At 42.3% G+C, this 18,147-nt stretch overlaps 1 protein-coding gene across 1 annotated transcript in view; it reads left to right on the top strand.

Annotated features, from left to right (window-relative positions):
- Positions 1–18,147, top strand: part of mgat4d (MGAT4 family member D) — a 127,397-nt gene that overhangs the window by 88,289 nt on the left and 20,961 nt on the right. The window contains exons 8-9 of the mRNA XM_033049917.1: positions 5,376–5,490; positions 15,293–15,423. Of these exons, the coding sequence (XP_032905808.1) occupies positions 5,376–5,490; positions 15,293–15,423 (246 nt within the window). The remainder of the gene's footprint in view (positions 1–5,375; positions 5,491–15,292; positions 15,424–18,147) is intronic.

The following is an 18,147-nucleotide window of genomic DNA, read 5'->3' as shown; positions in this document are numbered from 1 at the left end:
ATGCATATTTCATTGGCAAGAGTGCTGAGGAAGAGGATTTCTTGGAATGTATGCGGGACAGTTTTCTAAACCAACATGTAGAGGAACCAACGAGAGAGCAGGCTATTCGAGATTGGGTATTGAGTAATGAGGAAGGGTTAGTTAGCAGTCTGGTTGTGCGTGGCCCCTTGGGCAAGAGTGACCATAATATGGTTGAGTTCTTCATTAGGATGGAGAGTGACATTGTTAATTCAGAAACAAGGGTCCTGAACTTAAAGAAAGGTAACTTTGAGGGTATGAGACGTGAATTGGCCAAGATAGACTGGCAATTAATTCTTAAAGGGTTGTCGGTGGATATGCAATGGAAGGCATTTAAAGACTGCATGGATGAACTAGAACAATTGTTCATCCCAATTTGGCAAAAGAATAAATCGGGGAAGGTAGTGCATCCGTGGATAACAAGGGAAATCAGGGATAGTATCAAAACAAAAGATGAAGCGTACAAATTAGCCAGAAAAGGCAGCCTACCAGAGGACTGGGAGAAATTCAGAGTCCAGCAGAGGAGGACAAAGGGCTTAATTAGGAAAGGGAAAATAGATTATGAAAGAAAACTGGCAGGGAACATAAAAACTGACTGCAAAAGTTTTTATAGATATGTGAAGAGAAAAAGATTAGTTAAAACAAATGTAGGTCCCTTGCAGTCAGAAACAGGTGAATTGATCATGGGGAACAAGGACATGGCAGACCAATTGAATAACTACTTTGGTTCTGTCTTCACTAAGGAAGACATAAATAATCTGCCGGAAATAGCAGGGGTCCGGGGGTCAAATGAGATGGAGGAACTGAGTGAAATCCAGGTTAGCCGGGAAGTGGTGTTAGGTAAATTGAATGGATTAAAGGCCGATAAATCCCCAGGGCCAGATAGGCTGCATCCCAGAGTACTTAAGGAAGTAGCCCCAGAAATAGTGGATGCATTAGTGATAATTTTTCAAAACTCTTTAGATTCTGGAGTAGTTCCTGAGGATTGGAGGTAGCTAATGTAACCCCACTTTTTAAAAAGGGAGGGAGAGAGAAAATGGGGAATTACAGACCAGTTAGTCTAACATCGATAGTGGGGAAACTGCTAGAATCAGTTATTAAAGATGGGATAGCAGCACATTTGGAAAGTGGTGAAATCATTGGACAAAGTCAGCATGGATTTATGAAAGGTAAATCATGTCTGACGAATCTTATAGAATTTTTCGAGGATGTAACTAGTAGAGTGGATAAGGGAGAACCAGTGGATGTGATATATCTGGACTTTCAGAAGGCTTTCGACAAGGTCCCACATAAGAGATTAGTATACAAACTTAAAGCATATGGTATTGGGGGTTCAGTATTGATGTGGATAGAGAACTGGCTGGCAGACAGGAAGCAAAGAGTAGGAGTAAACGGGTCCTTTTCAGAATGGCAGGCAGTGACTAGTGGGGTACCGCAAGGCTCAGTGCTGGGAACCCAGCTATTTACAATATATATTAATGATTTGGACGCGGGAATTGAATGCAACATCTCCATGTTTGCGGATGACATGAAGCTGGGGGGCAGTGTTAGCTGTGAGGAGGATGCTAGGAGGCTGCAAGGTGACTTGGATAGGCTGGGTGAGTGGGCAAATGCATGGCAGATGCAGTATACTATGGATAAATGTGAGGTTATCCACTTTGGTGGTAAAAACAGGAAAGTAGACTATTATCTGAATGGTGGCCGATTAGGAAAAGGGGAGATGCAACGAGACCTGGGTGTCATGGTACACCAGTCATTGAAATTAGGCATGCAGGTGCAGCAGGCAGTGAAGAAAGCGAATGGTATGTTAGCATTCATAGCAAAAGGATTTGAGTATAGGAGCAGGGAGGTTCTACTGCAGTTGTACAGGGTCTTGGTGAGACCACACCTCGAGTATTGCGTACAGTTTTGGTCTCCTAATCTGAGAAAAGACATTCTTGCCACACAGGGAGTACAGAGAAGGTTCACCAGACTGATTCCTGGGATGTCAGGACTTTCATATGAAGAAAGACTGGATAGACTCGGCTTGTACTCGCTAGAATTTAGAAGATTGAGGGGGGATCTTAGAGAAACTTACAAAATTCTTAAGAGGTTGGACAGGCTAGATGCAGGAAGATTGTTCCCGATGTTGGGGAAGTCCAGAACAAGGGGTCACAGTTTAAGGATAAGGGGGAAATCTCTTAGGACCGAGGTGAGAAAAACATTTTTCACACAGAGAGTGGTGAATCTCTGGAATTCTCTGCCATAGAAGGTAGTTGAGGCTAGTTCATTGGCTATATTTAAGAGGGAGTTAGATGTGGCCCTTGTGGCTAAAGGGATCAGGGGGTATGGAGAGAAGGCAGGTACAGGATACTGAGTTGGATGATCAGCTATGATCATATTGAATGGCGGTGCAGGCTCGAAGGGCCGAATGGCCTACTCCTGCACCTATTTTCTATGTTTCTATGAATGAACAATGTCAACCAAACTAAAGAATTGAACTATAGCTTGCTTCTTCTTCTTATCGAGTCCACACACAAGATTAGAAGTTGTTCAGCCAGAGCTGAACACACTTCTCGGCATTTGCACAATGGTGTCTGTCTTGCGCTTCTTGTGCTTCTTGTGCGTGGTGGTGGAAAGATTGGTTGAAACAGGGCCGCGACGTGAACGCTCTTTCCTTGGCCCCATAGCTTGCTGATAACTATGAAATGGCATGTCTAATATTGAAGTCTGAAAATTACCCTTTTTAAAAAACATGCAATTTAGCAAAAGATTTTTCATTGAAATATACAATGTTCACATTTACAATAAAGCAGTTATATGTATTTTTTTCTGACAGGCCTGTCTCTATGCTATGACTCTATATAAATGTTTCCAGCTGGTAATACAGTCTCACTGGCAGAACTGCAACTCGAATGGTGGGAGCCTGTAGTTATAATGTGACATAAAGGCAGTTTTTATTCATTCATTTCAAGATGGAGTTATATAATAGAAAGTTGCCAGGAACACATGTACAGGCGTGTAAACTAAACAGTTGGTTATTTTAATGATTTGTTGTTTTCCAGCTGTAGGAGCTATATCTTGTGGTAGAGTATCACTTTAATAACCAATAACGATTAAGTCAAAACCCATTTATTATTTTCTATTATTGCTGTTAAGTGACCTTCATATCTTAATGTGTTTCTTTATGTATGTGTCTATGTATCAGGGGATACGGGGAGAAGGCAGGAACGGGGTACTGATTGGGGATGATCAGCCATGATCACATTGAAAGGGCCAAATGGCCTACTCCTGCACCTACTGTCTATTGTCTATTGTATTGCTTGTTGCTTTTCATGCCCATCTAATGGATGATATGCTGGACTGATGTGGCTAATTAAAGATGTGAAAGTTGATCCAGAGATATCAGTTGAAGATTGATACCTGACAGACTGTGGCACTCACAAGGGAGTGGGTTCAATAACTCTGATTATTTAGGTGCTATTGCAGGAGAATGTTTCTTGGACTTGGCAGAACTGAGCTAGGAGTTGAAAGCATGGTGGCACCTCTGTGGTTTAGCAATCGGGGAGTCTTTTGAATTGGCATTACAGCAGAAATAAAAATCTGTATTTGAGACAACTATGAAAGATGAGGTTTTCTGAAACCAGGGATTTAATATTATATTTTCTCAGAGCATTCCCATTCTCATTTTTTTAAAAACACGTTTGAAAATTCTTATCTTTCTTTCAATTGAAAGTGAGTCCAAATTAAATGTACATTGTGTGTACGAGACAAACTAACTCCTTACAAATGGCAAACCCAACCACTCTTGATGTACAGACTCAGCGGGTAGGCAGCATCTATGGAGCGAAGGAATTAGGCAACGTTTCAGGTTGAAACCCTTCTTCGACCTGGAACGTTGCCTATTTCCTTCGCTCCACAGATGTTGCTGCACCCGCTGAGTTTCTCCAGCAGTTTTGTCTACCTTCGATTTTCCAGCATCTGCAGTTCCTTCTTAAACACTTGATGTGCAATTGAGTTTAAATAAGATGGGTTGGAGTTGGATAGGTAATTTGCTCCTTTCATCATTACAAATGGAGCTGTGTACTTCAGATGTTGACACATGCAATTGCAGATGCTGGTTTACAAAAATAAAAAGACAGAAAGCGCTTCAGACTCTGTAGAAGGTTCCTCACCCAAAACATCACCTACCCATGTTCTCCAGAGTTGCTGGCTGACCTGCTGAGTTACTCCAGTACCTTGTGGCTCAGATGTTAGCAACTTTGTGGATTTGCCAGCTGCACACCAGGAAGCTACGTAGCTAATAGCTGAAGAAAACTTCTGCATCCAGCAAGTACTATTTCATCAGCACTATGGTCAGGCTAGGAGATCCTTCAGTGGTACGCATGGATTAATCTGGCAGCACCAGTGACAGAAGTGAATGTTCTTGGATAAATATTTATTCAACTCTATTTATATGTTCTCTGTTGTTTTTAAAAAAAATTATTGTCTGTAACTGTGGAACTGTGCTGCTGCCTGTCTTGGCCAGGACTCTCTTGTAAAAGAGATTTTTAATCTCAATGAGACTTCTCCTGGTTAAATAAAGGTTAAATAAAATAAATAAAAAAATAAAAAATATGCAGGCAGCAGGTGGACGATATCTGACCAAATTTCCTCCAACGATGTGTAGAAACAAGGAACTGCAGATGCTGCTTTACAAAATAGACATGAAGTGCTAGAGTAACTCAGCGGGTCAGGCAGTATATCTGGCGAACATGGATAGGTGACGTTTTAGGTCAGTTTGGAAATTCCAGTTTTATAACCACCTCCCTACAGTCAGTCTGCAACGTCACGTATCCATGTTCTCCACAGATGCTGCCTGACCCGCTGAGTTACTCCAGCACTCTGTGAAACGTCACCTATCCATGTTCTCCAGAGATGCTACCTGACCCACTGGGTTATTCCAGCACTCTGTGAAACGTCACCTATCCGTGTTCTCCAGAGATGCTACCTGACCCACTGGGTTATTCCAGCACTCTGTGAAACGTCACCTATCCGTGTTCTCCAGAGATGCTACCTGACCCACTGGGTTATTCCAGCACTCTGTGAAACGTCACCTATCCGTGTTCTCCAGAGATGCTACCTGACCCACTGGGTTATTCCAGCACTCTGTGAAACGTCACCTATCCGTGTTCTCCAGAGATGCTACCTGACCCACTGGGTTAATCCAGCACTCTGTGAAACGTCACCTATCCATGTTCTCCAGAGATGCTGCCTGACCCGCTGAGTTACTCCAGCACTTTAGCATAGAACATAAGGAATGCCTTATCAAAACAAATTAAGATGACTGGAAGGATATTAATAACTTGTAGTAATGACACGTTTTGTATTATTAACAGTTAGAGGATGATATTATAGCAACACCCAACTATCTACAAACAATCCTGAACTTTGCTCAACACCAGTCTTCTGATGAATGGATGATCCTGGAGTTTTCCCAGCTTGGATTTATTGGTAAGCATCTCTTGTAATAACAAAATAGTTTTTCAATAACTAATGAATTTTCATGATGCAGTTGGCTTTCAAGTAACCATATGCTACAAATATATTCATGTTTTTTATTACAAACGTCATTTATGGATCCTTGTGGAACTGCACTTAAATGCAATGCTGATAAATACTGCCAAATGATTAGGGGCAAATTTGGGCACATTTTTTGAAATTCTCTGAGGCTTGTTCTGCCACAAATTCCAATGAGTGATGATGACATATATCTGATTCAGTCTCTACCCATCCCATCCTTAATGCCTTGGTTAGATACCCTACCTTGTGTAAGAATGCTCACATGATTTACAGTGAAGTGTGGGCAGTTACTTACTGTGACACCTTGTTTCTTCTTTCAAATAAAAGGCTGAGACAGAAGAGTGTTGTTGAAATGTGTGTAAATGCACAATGGAGTTGATACCGGAGCATGGCAATCAACTTCTGAAATTTAGTATCACAGATGACAACTGAAGTGAATATACAATATGTACAAATATCAGTCTGAAGACAATTTTGGAAACATGAAATTATACATACCAATAACCATTTCTTAATGTTTATCAGGTTTCAAGATCAGTTTATTGTCACCTGTACCAATTAAGGTGCAGTGAAATGTGAGTGATCATACAGCCATACTAAGTGAAAAGCATCAAGACACACAGCCACATCAAATAAAAGTTAACACCACAGCGGCTCCCCACATTGCTCACTGTGATGGGAGATAATAAAGTCCAATCTTCTCCCTCTTTATTTTCATGGGGTCGGGGCTGTCGAACCATCTGCTGTCGGGACCATCAAAGCTCCCGCAGCCGGCGATCCAAAGCCCTCGCGTTGAGGTGATCGAAACTCCCTTGTCAGAATGGTTGAGACTCCCCGCGACCTGGAGCTTCCAAATGGGTTCATTCCTGTGTAGCAAGTCATAGCTCCAAAGCCATCTTTAAATTTGTTGCAGATCCATCATTGTTGGATGAATAAAGGGTATTGATGAGTCAGAGTACAGGGGGAGGTTTATAATCTGATTGAATGGTGCCAGAACAACAATTTTGCTCTCAATGTTAGCAAGATCAAAGAGCTGATTGTTGACTTCAAGAAGGGAAAAGCAAGGATCAATGAACCTGTGTTTGTGGCGGTGGAGCGAGGCAAGACTGTTCTTCGGCGTGAAGATCTGTCCTGACTCCAATACATCGATGCTATTACAAAGAAAGTTCATCAAAGCCTCTAATTTTGGAGGTTTGAGCATGTAGCAAGACATTTTCCTGTACTTGGTAAGTGTTGACCTCTCCACCATCAAAGAGATCTGCAGTAATCACTTGCTCGAGAAGTCAGCTTCTTCTTATCGAGTCCACGCACAAGATTAGAAGTTGTTCAGCCAGAGCTGAACACACCTCTCATCATCTGCATACAATGGTGTCAGTCTTGTCGCTTCTTGTGCGTGGTGGTGGAAAGATTGGTGGAAACAAGGCCGCAACGTGAACGCTCTTTCCTTGACCCCAAGAAATCAGCTGATATCATCAGACCCACACCACTTTGGCCACTCCCTCAACTTACTGCTACTATTGGCAAAAAACTACAGGATTCTGAGAATCATTACCTCCAGGTTTAAGAACCGTTCCTTCCTATCAACCATTAGACTCCTGAATACACATACCCTTACCTCAGCATCGAACTACTGTGGACTTTTATGGGTTGCTCTATGTACCTCGAATGTTTTAATTTGGTTATCCAGTATAACTGATAATCTATACATAACTAAAACTCTGATCTTGTGCTCTTCCCGTTTGAGGGTTTTTCTATATGCGCAAAAACGGTAGGGGATAGCGCTATGATTTTTTGCCATGTTACTCACCGTTCACCTGTGCTGTGAGTACAACATGTTTCGTTCCGATCGGTGGTATATTGTAAAAGTTATTGAGGTTTAAAAATCTTTAAAAATGCGCGGGCGCAGATTCCTTCAGTAAGCGCCACGCAGATTGGTCTCTTCTCCTGTCAGTCAATGCCATGGCCGGGATGGTGACGCCCCTTCCTGCCCCACCAGCGGTGGCCTGTCCCGCCTCACTCACAAACTCCACTCTCCCCATCTCACAGTAACTTGTCTCTCGTCTCCCCCACCACCAGAGGCCCAGTGGAGGATCAGTTCCCGTCTCTCTCTCCCTCATCACTCACCCCTCTCCCCCGCCCACCCTCTGCGGCAATGGCGGTCCCGTCTACGCGTCCCCCCCCGGGTCTGTCTCCTCCGTCGCCGTTGCGGTAACTCACCCACACGGCGCTCACGAAGGAGATCTTCTCCACCAGCTCATCGAAACCCATGGAGTATTGTGTGCAGTTTTGATCCCCTAATTTGAGGAAGGACATTCTTGCTATTGAGGGAGTGCAGCATAGGTTCAAAAGGTTAATTCCCGGGATGGAGGGACTGTCTTATACTGAAAGAATGGAGCGACTCGGCTTGTATTCCGTGTGCGGACGGGACGTCGAAGGACGAGAAGCCAAAGCCAAGAAGTGGAAGCCAGGATATTGAACGGACACAACGCCGAAAGGATACAAACCCGAAAGGACATCACGCCGCAAAGACAAGACGCAGAACAGACATGGCGTCACCGGGGACGGGATTTGTCCTTGACCTTGTCAACGATTGGTCCAGACCCCCGCGTCCATCACATCACTGGCCGGGAGGTTGGGGGGGGGGGGGGGGGGGTGGGAGCTTGAGCTTGCGTTTGTAAAATAGTGGCAGTGACTCCAAGCTGCTGCGATTGCCACAGAGGCTGTGATGTGATGGACGCCACGGGGGTCTGGATCAATCGCTGACCCCTGTCGATGACTGACAAGGTCAAGGACCAATCCCGTCCCTGGAGATGTACAAGGTACAACAATTTGACTATTTCAAAATGTAACAAGGTACAACAATTCATCCAGCAAATTTAGATTTTTTCATACCCATTTATCATTCCGGCTTCATGTGCGTTCAGCGTCAGATTGTTTTTCGGCTTAAAATCTGATGTGGAACGAACATGACGTTGAAAAGCCTGTGTGGCAATCGCAGCAGCTTGGATTCACTGCCATCATTTTACAAATGCAAGCTCAAGCTTCCCCCCACCCTCCCGTCTCCCCCTGGCCAGTGATGTGATGGATGTGGGGGTCTGGACCAATCGCTAACCTTTGTCAATGACTGACATGGATGTCGGACCAATCCCATCTCCGGAGACGTCATGTTCGTTCTGCGTCTTGCCTCTGCAGCGTGGTGTCCGTTCTGGTTCGTATCCTTTCGGCGTGATGTACTTTCGGCTTTGTGTCCATTCGGCGTGATGTACGTTCGGTATCTTGGGTTCCACATCATGGCTTCAGCTTCTTGTCCTTCGACGTTCCGTCCGGTTACCTTGTATTCACTGGAATTTAGAAGAATGAGAGGGGATCTTATAAAAACATATAGAATTATTAAGGGATTGGACACGCTAGGGTCTGAAGAAGGGTTTCGGCCCAAAACATTTCCTATCTCCTTCGCTCCATAGATGCTGCTGCACCCGCTGAGTTTCTCCAGCATTTTTGTGTACCCTAGATGCAGGAAACATGTTCCTGATGTTGGGGAGTCCAGAACTAGGGGCCACAGTTTAAGAATAAGGGGTAAACATAGAAACATAGAAACATAGAAATTAGGTGCAGGAGTAGGCCATTCGGCCCTTCGAGCCTGCACCGCCATTCAATATGATCATGGCTGATCATCCAACTCAGTATCCCGTACCTGCCTTCTCTCCATACCCTCTGATCCCCTTAGCCACAAGGGCCACATCTAACTCCCTCTTAAATATAGCCAATGAACTGGCCTCGACTACCCTCTGTGGCAGTGAGTTCCAGAGATTCATCACTCTCTGTGTGAAAAAAGTTCTTCTCATCTCGGTTTTAAAGGATTTCCCCCTTATCCTTAAGCTGTGACCCCTTGTCCTGGACTTCCCCAACATCGGGAGCAATCTTCCTGCATCTACCCTGTCCAACCCCTTAAGAATTTTGTAAGTTTCTATAAGATCCCCTCTCAATCTCCTAAATTCTAGAGAGTATAAACCAAGTCTATCCAGTCTTTCTTCATAAGACAGTCCTGACATCCCAGGAATCAGTCTGGTGAACCTTCTCTGCACTCCCTCTATGGCAATAATGTCCATCCTCAGATTTGGAGACCAAAACTGTACGCAACACTCCAGGTGTGGTCTCACCAAGACCCTGTACAACTGCAGTAGAACCTCCCTGCTCCTATACTCAAATCCTTTTGCTATGAAAGCTAACATACCATTCGCTTTCTTCACTGCCTGCTGCACCTGCATGCCCACTTTCAATGACTGGTGTACCATGACACCCAGGTCTCGCTGCATCTCCCCTTTTCCTAGTCGGCCACCATTTAGATAATAGTCTGCTTTCCTGTTTTTGCCACCAAAATGGATAACCTCACATTTATCCACATTATACTGCATCTGCCAAACATTTGCCCACTCACCCAGCCTATCCAAGTCACCTTGCAGTCTCCTAGCATCCTCCTCACAGCTAACACTGCCCCCCAGCTTAGTGTCATCCGCAAACTTGGAGATATTGCCTTCAATTCCCTCATCCAGATCATTAATATATATTGTAAATAGCTGGGGTCCCAGCACTGAGCCTTGCGGTACCCCACTAGTCACTGCCTGCCATTGTGAAAAGGACCCGTTTACTCCTACTCTTTGCTTCCTGTTTGCCAACCAGTTCTCTATCCACATCAATACTGAACCCCCAATGCCGTGTGCTTTAAGTTTGTAAACTAATCTCTTATGTGGGACCTTGTCGAAAGCCTTCTGGAAGTCCAGATACACCACATCCACTGGTTCTCCCCTATCCACGCTACTAGTTACATCCTCGAAAAATTCTATAAGATTCGTCAGACATGATTTACCTTTTGTAAATCCATGCTGACTTTGTCCAATGATTTCACCACTTTCCAAATGTGCTGCTATCCCATCTTTAATAACTGACTCTAGCAGTTTCCCCACTACCGATGTTAGACTAACTGGTCTGTAATTCCCCGTTTTCTCTCTTCCTCCCTTCTTAAAAAGTGGGGTTACGTTTGCTACCCGCCAATCCTCAGGAACTACTCCAGAATCTAAAGAGTTTTGAAAGATTATTACTAATGCATCCACTATTTCTGGAGCTACTTCCTTAAGTACTCTGGGATTCCTTAAGTACTCTGGGTAAGCCATTTAGAATGGATGAGGAAAAAGATTTTCACACAGAGAGTTAAGAATCTGTGGAATTCTCTGCCTCATAAGGCAGTGGAGGCCGATTCACTGGATGCTTTCAAGAGAGAGTTAGATAGAGCTCTTAGGGCTAGCGGAATCAAGGTATATGGGGAGAAGGCAGGAATGGGGTACTGATTGTGGATGATCAGCCATGATCACATTAAATAGCGGTGCTGGCTCGAAGGGCCGAATGGCCTACTCCTACACCTATTGTCTATGTACCTATGTATCTGTAATAAAAGGGTTGAAGTGTTGAGAATGGAATTCCTGGGTGAATGCCGATGATTTTGCATTCCCAGAAGGGGAGATTCCTGAACCATGCATTCAGTAACAGTCCTACATCACATAATATAAATTAATGCTCAATATTTACTCAGGTATTCATGTTAATACAATAACACTCACTGCTCAATATCTTCTCCTTAAGCAGTCCACTTGTTTCCACACTAGCCTGTGTGTGATTTATTTTAAAGTGGCATAACTGTTGCACACAAGCTAGCAAAGCGACAGGACAGAATCGGTTGTGAAGAAAGCAAACGCAATGCTGGCATTTATTTCAAGAGGGCTCAAAAACATGGATGGCTGCATGTGGAGTATTGTGAGCAATTTTGGGCACAAAATCTGAGGAAGGATGTGCTGGCTCTGGAGAAGGTCTAGAGGAGATTTACAAGAATAATCTCAGGAATGGGTGGGTTATCATACGATGAGCGTTTGACGGCAATGGGTCTGTACTCGCTGGAGTTTAGAAGAATGAGGGGGGACCTCGTTGAAATGTACAGAATAGTGAAAGGCTTGGATAGAGTGGATGTGGAGAGGATGTTTCCGCTAGTGGGAGAATCTAATACTAGATGTCATAGTCTCAGAATTAAAGGACGTTCCTCTAGAATTTAGAAGATTGAGGGGGGATCTTATAGAAACTTACAAAATTCTTAAGTGGTTGGACAGGCTAGATGCAGGAAGATTGTTCCCGATGTTGGGGAAGTCCAGGACAAGGGGTCACAGTTTAAGGATAAGGGGGAAATCTTTTAGGACCGCGATGAGGAAAACTTTTTTCACACAGAGAGTGGTGAATCTCTGGAATTCTCTGCCACAGAAGGTAGTTGAGGCCAGTTCATTGGCTATATTTAAGAGGGAGTTAGATGTGGCCCTTGTGGCTAAAGGGATCAGGGGGTATGGAGAGAAGGCAGGTACAGGATACTGAGTTGGATAATCAGCCATGATCATATTGAATGGCGGTGCAGGCTCGAAGGGCCAAATGGCCTACTCCTGCACCTATTTTCTATGTTTCTATGAAATAGATGAGGAGGAATTTCTGTAGTCAGCGGGTGGTGAATCCGTGGAATTCTTTGCCACAGTAGGAAGGGGAGGCCAGGTCAATGGATGTTTTTAAGACAGAGATAGATATATACTTGATTTGAATGGATGTCAGGGGTTATGGAGAGAAGGCAGGGGAATGGGGTTAGGAGGAAGAGATAGATCAGCCATGATTCAATGGCGGAGTAGACTTGATGGGCCGAATGGCCTAATTCTTCTCCTATCACATGACCTTATGACTAAGCATGCACACAAATGCTGACACACATACAAGACATATTCTCATCACATGCAAATGGAGTCTGACCACACACATGCACATATGTGCATATAGTGAGGAGCAAATGTACTCTTGCCTGCAACCCTCTTCCTCATGCTCCTGATACTAATTTCCGCTCTACTTCAATCTCCTCTTATCCCACACTTAATCACCTGCATCCCTCTAAACTGCTTCTCCCTTTAACTCGAGGCATTTACTCATCCACACCCACTAGGCACATCGTTTAGGTTACATTCTGATGATGAAACATCAACTCATTGTACTTCTAATCTTGTGTATAGAAACACGTTTCCCGTTAACTGCATGCATATGCTTCCATGTTGTTGACTCCCCCCCCACCCACCCCCGCATTGTTTAGTTTGGGGGAGTGGAGTCAACAATGTGGAAGCGTGTGCGTGCAGTTAACGGGAAAGAGAGTGTAAGAAAAGACACGTTTAAACTAACAGGCCATGGGGAATGGGAACCAATGCAACAAGACAGAGGGCCATAAGACGAGGACAGAAGCAAAAGGTAGAAGGGAGATAAGAAAAACAAGCCTGAAAGCCTTATGCCTTAATGCGAGTAGCATTGGTAATAAAGTGGATGAATTGAATGCGGTTACTAGTTAAGGAATATGATATATTCATAATAAGCACAATGCAATGATGTCCTTCGCAATGGAGCAAACCAAGGCTAGAGTGGGTGACCACTTTGTGTCGTGCCTGGTTTCAGTTTACAGGGTGATTCGGAGCTCACTGTTGCCTTCCACTATAATCCTCTATTTCAATTCGACCTTCTTTCCCTGTTTTGCCTTGTTCATTTTTTCTGGAGTGCACAAAACAGAAGAAGGTTTGGGAATTTACGACCTCAGAGTAAGTTACTTACCTGACGGTCCGTCTTTTTAAACTTCTAGCGGGAGCGCCTGTACTCCCGTTCGTCGCTGTTGCACTGCGTGAACGCTCATGTCGCGCATGCGTGCTGGACGGGTTCTTCACGTAGTCACTCACGTGACTCCGAAGTAAAATCCTCTATTTCAATTCCACTCACACCTATTTGTCTTTGGAATCTTACACAATTGTAACAACACCCAATGCAAGTTTGAGGAACAGTATTTCATTTTCCAAATGGGCACATTTAAACCTTCCAGACTTGTTCTTACATTCTATCATTTCAGGTAACTCCCTTTGTTTCATAACTGGCCTTTCCTGCTGTAAATCATCCATCTATATTAGTACTAATGTTGGCTCTGTTTTTCTCTGCCCATTTCTTTATCTTCCAGTTCTGACCCAAAACAGTCACTGTTTCTTTGTTTCACAGATGCTGTCAAATCTGCAATGTATCTAAATGTTTTTGGTTTTGGAGTTCCAGTCTGCACATTCTTAATGTACCTGTACGAAGAGCTGAATTTGTAGATTTGCACAGGCTTTGGCCTTTCAAATAAAAAATATACTAACAGGAAATTACATCTGAAGAATGAGTCAGACTTTAACAGACTGGCACAACAAACTGGAATGAATTTCTCGGATATAGATCAGTCCCAGTCTACATAGGATATTTGGTGGAGGGATTAGAAGTAGTGCAAGTTGGTGACGTTGATGAAATTGTTGCTGCCTGTAATACTCGAGAAGCAACTATTCTTCTTCAGAGTACTTCATTCCCTTGGTCAAGGAAGTGAATGTGAAAGATGCAAAATTGTTGCTTGCCAATTTGAATGGAAAGTACGAGAAAAGTTGGAAACCTCATTATTATTAGTTGTTTTCTGCTTTCTCAAGCACAGTGAAAATATCGATCAGAATTAATGTTAATCTATCAAATTGATCAAAGTCTCAAATAAGGTTAGCATCAGATAAGTTCTCGCACTGTTATAGATTATTTTACTCTTTGTTAGCTATTCCAATTTAACTAAAGTTAAAACCACAGTTTGACGTAAATCTCTATTCGACTGTTTGAAAACTACCATTGTACATGCAAGGTTAAAAAGAAATCCCCTTAAAACATTCAATGCTTTATAATGACAATATAGTAATAGCATTTTTTTTAACTCTGTGCAATGAATAATTTGGTTTCTGTATTTGGAATTATCTTGAAAAAAAATAGTAACTGTTAATAATATTAGAAAGTCTAGCACTGATTTGCACTCTCTAAGCTATAGTACAAAAGCTTTATATTGTATTTCAGAACTTGACTTGGAATTTGATTTGCAATATTCCTATCAAATTTCTTTGCAGCATTTAAGGAGCTCATTGTTGATATAAATCTAACAAGATGAAGACTGATATCTGAGCTATGCTGTCTCAGTTTCTTTACAATAAGATATTTTAAACTGTTCTTATTGAAGTAGATACCGTATTGATTCAAGGATCTTAGAGATATTGAATTTGATTATGAAGTCAGCCTTTTCTGTAGTTTCCACATTTAGGCCATCACTGCCTATGGTATTAATAATAGAACCGAGAAAGCAGTTTTTAGATGTGACATTCTTTTTGTTAGTAAAAAAAAGTGGATGTTTATTCATGAGTAATTTAAGCACATTGTCGACATCTTGTGTACTGCTAATTTTCATCTTTTTTAATGCACGCACTCTCATTATTGAACATGCGACTGAATGTCAGTTCACCAAGGTCCATATTGACCAACTCTTGTAATTCAGATATCTGCAACACACTATTATCTTTCACAATCTTCCAATACAATTTGCCAAAAAGTCAATGTAGTAAATCACAATGCAATCAAAATAGTTGGATTTCGCAGTCAGCTTTGCAAACAAAAGAGGTGTTTCTGAATGTTCATAATTAATCTGCTTTTATATATTACTTAGATTATAGTCACTTCATTTGTTTTCTTTTGTTAACTTTTTCAAATATGATTATGCTTCAATTGTTAAAGATCTCCCATAATACACAGAGAGTCAAGTTAAAGTATTCTCCTTATTGTGTTTTGTTTGATTTAGGAAAATTGTTCAAGACTCCTGATCTGACCTTAATCATAGAATTCCTTATCATGTTCTACAAGGACAAGCCAATAGACTGGTTACTTGACCACATATTGTGGGTGAAAGTTTGCAATCCTGAGAAAGATGCTGTAAGTTTGTTTATCTTTCACAGTCAGTAGTTGTGACAATAGAAATGAAACTTGAAATTACTGCTGCTGTTTCTGTTTGATTTAACCTCATTTTGAATATTAGAAACTGAAGTGTACCTTTATTTAACTTTGAGGATGTTTGAGACTGATGAAGGTAACTTTAGTATTACATGGTCATAATGAATCCATAACCAGTTGGGGAGAACTGTACAATGAATTATTTTGTATGAGGAACAGATTTAAGAGTAGATGTATTATGTTTAAACTATTGAATAATGTGTTTTTGTAGTATCAGTATTAAGCTCCATATTAGTTGGAACAATGATCGATTCAGCCTTCCAGCATGCTGTTCATTTAGTTATCTCGGCTTCAGCAGGGTTGGAATTCGCATTTGATTTCTTTTCCACCTTGATTTTGCCCAACCTACGGTGTTAATTTCTACCTGGGTGTATATTCCAAAGATTCCACCAGCAGTATTAATCAAGTGTGAGCATGTTGTAGGATTATGGAGGACCACACAGTTGAGCCCAATCAAACTTTTGTGCAAAGGGAATAATATCATGGTAACTTCCCATTAAGTGACGATCCACCCCAAGAACACACGCTCAAAACATACTCCTGGAATATCAACGAATTATAGGAGCCCACAGCAAAATCATGAAAAGGCATCCAGGGGATTTTGCGCTGAGTGGAAACAATATTTAGCAATAACTGGTGCCACCATTGGCATGAAAACAATGCTGGTGACTTCTGTTCATTAATGATCTGAATGCAAAATTTCTCCAATAATTCAACACTTGAGGTGGTCATTTAAGTAATTGCAAGTATGAGTGATATTTTCTAACTTGCGCGAGCCTGATAAAGAACTGGGTGGGAGAAACCGCAGAACTACTCTGGCAGAAAGATGCCATCGAAATGCCATTATTGTGTGGCACAGTGGCACAGCAGTAAAGTTGCTGCCTTACAGTGCTAGGGACTCCAGGTTCAATCATGATTACCTGTGCTGTCTGTATGAAGTTTAATGTTCTCCCTGTGGGTTTTCTCAGGGAGTTCCGGTTTCCTCATTCCAAAGACGTACGGGTTTATAAGTTAATTGGTTTCTGTAAATAGTAAATGTCCCTAATGTGCAGGATTATGCTAGTGCATGGGATGATCGCTGGTCAGCGCAGACTCGGTGAGCCAAAGTGCTTGTTTCTACAATGTTTCTCTGAAGTAAAGTCGAAAGACCTACTTCTACCAAATTTTCAAATCTGTGATCAAACATTAGAACAAAATTAGATTTCTCAATTGCCCTTAATAAATGTGGTTTCCCCAATCAATGTAATTATGAAAATTGATTTTTATTACCCAGAGCGAATTCTGATAATTAGTTCCATGAAGAAAGAACAAGATTGAAAATGACTATTCATTTGTTAAAATTTCAGAGGTCTCACAAAAAAAACAGGGGCAGTACGGTGACACAGCGGTAGAGTGGCCACCTTACAACAACAGAGATTCGGGTTTGATCCTGACTACGGGCGCTGTCTGTACGGAGTTTGTACATTCTACGTGACCTGTGTAGTTTTCGGATCTCTAGTTTCCTCCCACACTCCAATGATGTACAGGTCTGTAGGTTAATTGGCTTTGGTAAAAATTGTAAATTGTCCCTAGTGTGTGTAAGTTAGTGTTCAGGGCCTGTCCCACTTTCACAACCTAATTCACGACCTCTGCCGAGTTTGCCCTTGACTCATACTCGCAGTATGATCGTCACAAGGTCGTAGGAGGTCGTAAGTAGGTCGTAGGTAGGGTCGTGGTGCTAGTCGTAGGTACTCGTGGCATCAAGTAGGTCGGGGCGTTTTTTCTAGCCTGATGAAAAATGTCCACGAGTAAAAAAGGTTGTGAATTAGGTTGTGAAAGTGGGACAGGCCCTTTAGTGTGCGGGGATCGCTGGTCGCCGCAGACTTGTTGGGCCGAAGGGCCTGTTTCCGTGCTGTATCTCTAAACTAAACTAATATTACCATCCCTAAGTGAAATTACAGCTTAAAGGGCCTGTCCCACTTTCACAACCTAATTCACAACCTTATTTACTCGTGGACATTTTTCATCAGGCTAGAAAAACGCCCCGACCTACTTGATGCCACGAGTACCTACGACTAGCATCATAACCTACCTACAAACTCCTACGACCTTGTGACAACCATGCTGCGAGTATGAGTCAAGGGCAAACTCGGCAGAGGTCATGAATTAGGTTGTGAAAGTGGGACAGGCCCTTAAAGCCTGCATGTTTCATTGCAGGCAACATGCTCATCCAAAACCTTTGTCATTCTTCAGAGTGTGAAGTGCAAGGAGTCTGCATAAAGTATGCGCAGTTGGTTTTTATTGAAATTATTTTGCTTGATAATTCTTTTTAAAGGATCAGTTCCATAATTCTAAGTTAAAGGTAAAGTACATGGTTAGGAGACATTGGTATAACATTAAAGTCCTACTTCTTAAACCTGTACTTTCTACAAGCACAGGTTGCCTTGAGAAGGAGGAGAATACATAATTGGCCGTATACTGTTTAAATAGTAGCCTCTACTATATTATTCTCTCTGCCAGGAAGGGTATCTGTTTTACAATAGGATTCTGGCTGGTCAGATTCCAGGAAGTGAGTTGAATAGTAATCTATGAAGGGTAGGTGATTTATTCTACCTTGTTTGTACTCATGAGATAGGTACGTACAAGTTTTAATTGTTGTTCAAGATC

The sequence above is a fragment of the Amblyraja radiata genome, chromosome 1 (assembly GCF_010909765.2).
Source record: "Amblyraja radiata isolate CabotCenter1 chromosome 1, sAmbRad1.1.pri, whole genome shotgun sequence".
Lineage (NCBI taxonomy): Eukaryota > Metazoa > Chordata > Chondrichthyes > Rajiformes > Rajidae > Amblyraja > Amblyraja radiata.
Note: the sequence above shows the minus strand (reverse complement) of the source record. Positions and strands in the feature narration are given on the sequence as shown.